The sequence below is a fragment of the Tachysurus vachellii genome, chromosome 24, assembly GCF_030014155.1.
Source record: "Tachysurus vachellii isolate PV-2020 chromosome 24, HZAU_Pvac_v1, whole genome shotgun sequence".
NCBI lineage: Eukaryota > Metazoa > Chordata > Actinopteri > Siluriformes > Bagridae > Tachysurus > Tachysurus vachellii.
In genome coordinates, this window is record NC_083483.1 from 2,065,456 (window position 1) to 2,072,232 (window position 6,777).

Consider the following 6,777-nt stretch of genomic DNA (forward strand, 5'->3'; position numbering starts at 1 on the left):
CGACTCCATCGACTCGACTGGTTTATTGCGAAAGAAGAAGAGTAAGATTCGGTGGAGTGACGGGAAGTCAAACTGTTATTTCTTTTCTTATCTGATGCATGTCTAATTCATATGCAAAACGACGTCTTCCTTTTTTTCCGCTCGTGTGCTCAACAACTGAAACTTATTGAGTATTGAGCTTCACAACCAACAATATTTAATCCTGTGAGTCAGGTTTCGGTGCTCACTTCGAATTTCAACCTTATAGCTCAAGCTTATATCTTTATCAGAAGAAGTAGAAGAAGAAAAGGAGAAGAAGAAGAAAAAGAAGAAGAAGAAGAAGAAGAAGAAGAAGAAGAAGAAGAAGAAGAATGTTCCTGATCCTATTCCTTCGGCAGAATAAACACGAGCCTGCCGAATACAGAAAGTGCTGCGCAAGCTCAGAGCTAATCAGTAGAGACGCAGGGGAAGTCATTACCATATCGGTTACAAGATCTATTCAATACTGTAACAGCTGAAAAGAAGTCAATGTCGGATCGAAACGTGAAAAATGGCTAAATGAGGACTGGCGTGGAAGAGGAAGAGTGCCAACAGGAACGCAACGAGATAATTCAGAAGATGCTAGAATACGAAGAAACTGTGTTTTTTTTAAAACGATAATAATTATAAATTGGTTCTCGTTTTTAGACGTAACATTTTTTCCTGTAGTGTTTTATTAAAGCAGATCTGCTTCTGGGCCTGAAACCTCTCAGGTGCTCGTGTGTCTCCTCAGCACGTTACTGCAGCCACAGCAAGATTTCAGAGATCTAAAAATAACAGGACGGACTGAAATGGATGCAGGGAGAACAAAAGACGCTTTGACTTCCAGTCAGAGCCAAAAATAGACACAACACCCTTTCACAATGGCCTGAAATAGTCTTTACAGAGTCCCAGGAGCTCATCTTATTTCTATATGTGTTTAAAAATGTTTAGATAAAACACACATTATACTGTAACATTATTAACATTTAATGATAACCGCTTAACACCTGACCATGTGTGCAAGGGGCGGAGCTTATTTCCAACACGTGACTTTGGAATTAAAGGGTTAATACAAATTAACTTTATAAAGAATATTAAGAATTAACTTTATACATTGACATCTGTTACATGCTAAAAGAGTTAGAGTGTGTTACTGTGTTAGAAAGTGTGTTAGTAGAGACTGTGTTGGTTTTAGAGAGTGTGTTTGAGTGCTAGTGATTGTGATAGAATTAGTGTTTTTGGGAGAATTTTAGCATGTGCTAGTGTGTAAAACAGTGTGTTAGTGTATTTATAAGGCCAGTATGTGTTAGATTGGTTGTGTGTGTAAATGTGTGTACTAGCATTTGTACATAGTGAGTTTTAATGTGTAATGTACTAGAGAGAGTTTGTGTGTGAATAAGAGAGAGTGTTAGTGTGTATTAGAGAGTGTTAGTGTGTACTAGATAGAGTGTTAGTGTGTACTAGAGAGTGTGTTAGTGTGTATTAGAGAGAGTGTTAGTGTGTACTAGAGAGAGTGTTAGTGTGTACTAGAGAGAGTGTTAGTGTGTATTAGAGAGTGTGTTAGTGTTCTACTAGAGAGTGTGTTAGTGTGTATTAGAGAGTGTGTTAGTGTCTACTAGAGAGAGTGTTAGTGTGTATTAGAGAGTGTTAGTGTGTATTAGAGAGTGTGTTAGTGTGTACTAGATAGAGTGTTAGTGTGTACTAGAGAGTGTGTTAGTGTGTATTAGAGAGAGTGTTAGTGTCTACTAGAGAGAGTTTGAGTGTGTATAAGAGAGAGTGTTAGTGTGTACTAGAGAGAGTGTTAGTGTGTATTAGAGAGTGTGTTAGTGTTCTACTAGAGAGTGTGTTAGTGTGTATTAGAGAGTGTGTTAGTGTCTACTAGAGAGTGTGTTAATGTGTACTAGAGAGAGTGTTAGTGTGTATTAGAGAGTGTTAGTGTGTATTAGAGAGTGTGTTAGTGTGTACTAGAGAGAGTGTTAGTGTGTATTAGAGAGTGTGTTAGTGTGTATTAGAGAGTGTGTTAGTGTGTACTAGATAGAGTGTTAGTGTGTATTAGAGAGTGTGTTAGTGTGTATTAGAGAGAGTGTTAGTGTCTACTAGAGAGTGTGTTGGTGTGTACTAGAGAGAGTGTTAGTGTGTATTAGAGAGTGTTAGTGTGTATTAGAGAGTGTGTTAGTGTGTATTAGAGAGAGTGTTAGTGTCTACTAGAGAGTGTGTTAGTGTGTATTAGAGAGTGTATTAGTGTGTACTAGAGAGAGTGTTAGTGTGTATTAGAGAGAGTGTTAGTGTGTACTAGAGAGAGTGTTAGTGTGTATTAGAAAGTGTGCTAGTGTGTATTAGAGAGAGGGTTAGTGTGTATTAGAGAGTGTGTTAGTGTTCTACTAGAGAGTGTGTTAGTGTGTATTAGAGAGAGTGTTAGTGTCTACTAGAGAGTGTGTTAGTGTGTACTAGAGAGAGTTTGAGTGTGTATAAGAGAGAGTGTTAGTGTGTATTAGAGAGTATGGTAGTGTGTATTAGAGAGTGTGTTAGTGTGTACTAGATAGAGTGTTAGTGTGTATTAGAGAGAGTGTTAGTGTCTACTAGAGAGTGTGTTAGTGTGTACTAGAGAGAGTTTGAGTGTGTATAAGAGAGAGTGTTAGTGTGTATTAGAGAGTATGGTAGTGTGTATTAGAGAGTGTGTTAGTGTGTACTAGATAGAGTGTTAGTGTGTATTAGAGAGAGTGTTAGTGTCTACTAGAGAGTGTGTTAGTGTGTACTAGAGAGAGTTTGAGTGTGTATAAGAGAGAGTGTTAGTGTGTACTAGAGAGAGTGTTAGTGTGTATTAGAGAGTATGCTAGTGTGTATTAGAGTGTGTTAGTGTGTACTATATAGAGTGTTAGTGTGTATTAGAGAGTGTGTTAGTGTGTATTAGAGAGAGTGTTAGTGTCTACTAGAGTGTGTTAGTGTGTACTAGAGAGAGTGTTAGTGTCTACTAGAGAGAGTGTTAGTGTGTATTAGAGAGTGTTAGTGTGTATTAGAGAGTGTGTTAGTGTGTATTAGAGAGAGTGTTAGTGTGTACTAGAGAGAGTGTTAGTGTGTATTAGAGAGAGTGTTAGTGTGTACTAGAGAGAGTGTTAGTGTGTATTAGAAAGTGTGCTAGTGCGTATTAGAGAGAGTGTTAGTGTGTATTAGAGAGTGTGTTAGTGTTCTACTAGAGAGTGTTAGTGTGTATTAGAGAGTGTGTTAGTGTGTATTAGAGAGAGTGTTAGTGTGTACTAGAGAGAGTGTTAGTGTGTATTAGAGAGAGTGTTAGTGTGTACTAGAGAGAGTGTTAGTGTGTATTAGAAAGTGTGCTAGTGCGTATTAGAGAGAGTGTTAGTGTGTATTAGAGAGTGTGTTAGTGTTCTACTAGAGAGTGTTAGTGTGTATTAGAGAGTGTGTTAGTGTCTACTAGAGAGTGTGTTAATGTGTACTAGAGAGAGTGTTAGTGTGTATTAGAGAGTGTGTTAGTGTGTATTAGAGAGTGTGTTAGTGTGTACTAGATAGAGTGTTAGTGTGTATTAGAAAGTGTGCTAGTGTGTATTAGAGAGTGTGTTAGTGTTCTACTAGAGAGTGTGTTAGTGTGTATTAGAGAGTGTGTTAGTGTGTACTAGAGAGAGTGTTAGTGTGTATTAGAGAGTGTTAGTGTGTATTAGAGAGTGTGTTAGTGTGTATTAGAGAGTGTGTTAGTGTGTACTAGATAAAGTGTTAGTGGGTATTAGAAAGTGTGCTAGTGTATATTAGAGAGTGTGTTAGTGTTCTACTAGAGAGTGTGTTAGTGTGTATTAGAGAGAGTGTAAGTGTCTACTAGAGAGTGTGTTAGTGTGTACTAGAGAGAGTGTGTTAGTGTGTATTAGAGAGTGTGTTAGTATGTATTAGAAAGTGTGTTAGTATGCACTGTATAACACTCTAACACACTGTAACACACTTTAATGCACTGTAACACACTCTAACGCACTGTAACACACACTAAGGCACCATAGCACACTTTAACACACTGTAACACACCAACCCACTGTAACACACACTAATGCACTGTAACACATTCTAGCGCACTGCAACACACACTACTGCACTGTAGAACACTTTAACACACTGTAACACATTGCAATGGACAATAACACACTGTAACACACATGAATGCACTTAAAACACTGTACAAAAATAACACTGTAGCACTGCAACATACATCACACTATCAAACACACTCTAACTTAATTAGTGTGTTACAGTGCATTAGTGTGTGTTACAGTGCGTTAGAGTGTGTTACAGTGCATTAGTGTGTGTTACAGTGCGTTAGAGTGTGTTACAGTGCGTTAGAGTGTGTTACAGTGCGTTAGTGTGTGTTACAGTGCGTTAGTGTGTGCTACAGTGCGTTAGTGTGTGTTACAGTGCATTAGTGTGTGTTACAGTGCATCAGAGTGTGTTACAGTGCATTAGTGTGTGTTACAGTAAGTTAGAGTGTGTTACAGTGCGTTAGAGTGTGTTACAGTGCATTAGTGTGTGTTACAGTGTGTTAGAGTGTGTTACAGTGCATTAGTGTGTGTTACAGTGCATCAGAGTGTTACAGTGCATTAGTGTGTGTTACAGTAAGTTAGAGTGTGTTACAGTGCATTTGTGTGTTACAGTGTGTTAGAGTGTGTTACAGTGCATTAGTGTGTGTTACAGTGCATCAGAGTGTTACAGTGCATTAGTGTGTGTTACAGTAAGTTAGAGTGTGTTACAGTGCATTAGTGTGTGTTACAGTGTGTTAGAGTGTGTTACAGTGCATTAGTGTGTGTTACAGTGCATCAGAGTGTTACAGTGCATTAGTGTGTGTTACAGTAAGTTAGAGTGTGTTACAGTGCATTAGTGTGTCTTACAGTGTGTTAGAGTGTGTTTCAGTGTTACAGTACGTTAGTGTGTTGTACAGTAAATTAGAGTGTGTTACAGTGTGTTAGAGTGTGTTACAGTGCATTAGTGTGTGTTACAGTGTGTTAGAGTGTGTTACAGTGCATTAGTGTGTGCTACAGTGCATCAGAGTGTTACAGTGCATTAGTGTGTGTTACAGTAAGTTAGAGTGTGTTACAGTGCATTTGTGTGTTACAGTGCATCAGAGTGTGTTACAGTGCATTAGTGTGTGTTACAGTAAGTTAGTGTGTGTTACAGTGCATTAGTGTGTGTTACAGTAAGTTAGTGTGTGTTACAGTGCATTAATGTGTGTTACAGTAAGTTAGTGTGTGTTACAGTGCATTAGTGTGTGTTACAGTAAGTTAGAGTGTGTTACAGTGCATTTGTGTGTTACAGTGCATCAGAGTGTGTTACAGTGCATTAATGTGTGTTACAGTAAGTTAGTGTGTGTTACAGTGCATTAGTGTGGGTTACAGTAATTTAGTGTGTTACATTGCGATAGTGTGTATTACATTGCGATAGTGTGTGTTCTTCACACCCTCTTTAATTTAGCTTAGATGAACACACTACAGCGTGCATGTGTTCGACTCTCAGCATCTCTGTACAAGTTGCTGATGCTGAATGAAGAAGTGGGAGGAAAAGTGGATGCTGAGGACGAAAAATAAAGTATTATAAGTTCCTACCTGCTGCCAGTTTTCCTCAAGAGACGGCAGAGCTGAGAAATAGCCCGTGTCGTGCACGAGCTGGAGCTCCTGGAAGATGCTGTAGTTGGCCAGGACGTCCATAATGCTACTGAGGATGGTCCTGCAGATGCTCCTGATGATGGTCCTGATGATGCTCCTGATGATGGTCCTGATGATGCTTCTGAAGATGGTCCTGATGATGCTCCTGAAGATGCTCCTGAGGATGGTCCTGATGATGCTAACGCCACAAATCCAAGGAAACAATCTCCTCACAGCCCCGCGAGAACATTCATTATTACTTTTCTCCTTTGACCTAAAATAAACCCTAAATAGCTCAGTGGTTTGTTTTGTTTATTTATTCTTATTTAAAAAAAGAAATAAATAAAAGAGTATATCGTTAATATAAACGGAGAAAAGACGGTGAAAGTTATCGGAGATAACAGAAGAGCTGATGGAGGAAACGCGCTCCGGTGATGGAGGAAACGCGAACCGGGCGCCTCGTGCGGACCGACTGGACGGGCAGAGAGGAGGCACGCGCGCACCTGCCACTCAGCTCGCAGTGCGTGACCATATAAGGAAGAAATGGGGGTTGGAACCGTATAGCTGGACAAGTGCAGGAGGCGGAGCCACATGCTGATGAGAGGAGGTGTTACAAAGAATAGTACAAGCGGATTGGACAATAAACTGTCAATCATGTCCCTGCACAGGGAGCTATATCGGAGCGGTGTATAAAAGGAAAAAACCCGACGTCGCGAGTTCATTGAGTTCAGGTTTGTGCTCGTGTCTGTGCCGTAAAGCAGACCGACACAAACAACACCGGGTTTCTAGCTTTATGTTTCATTTTATTTCTTCAATAAAACGAAGAAAATGTTAAACGAATCCTTAATTATACACTGAAAAAAATGTATACTGATCTTTTAAATAGCTTATTAACACATAATTAAGTATTCGTCTGTATGAAGAGTGTGTGTGTGAATGTGTTAGTGTGTCACTGTTAGTGTGTGTTAGTTTATTTTAGAGTGCCACTGTTAGTGTGTTAGTGTGTGTGTTAGTGTGTGTTAGTGTGTCACTGTTAGTGTGTTTGTGTGTGTTAGTGTGTGTGTTAGTGTGTCACTGTTAGTGTGTGTATTAGAGTGCCGCTGTTAGTGTGTTAGTGTGTTTGTTAGAGTGTCACTGTTAGTGTGTG

General features: G+C 39.4%; 1 protein-coding gene across 1 annotated transcript in view; it reads right to left on the reverse strand.

Moving 5' to 3' along the window:
- klf7a (Kruppel like factor 7a) overlaps nt 1–5,978 on the reverse strand; it is a 21,928-nt gene extending 15,950 nt beyond the window's left edge. Inside the window, exon 1 of the mRNA XM_060860406.1 lies at nt 5,592–5,978. Coding sequence (XP_060716389.1) covers nt 5,592–5,693 — 102 coding nt within the window. The 5' untranslated portion in view covers nt 5,694–5,978. The remainder of the gene's footprint in view (nt 1–5,591) is intronic.
- Nucleotides 5,979–6,777: the final 799 nt, after the last annotated feature.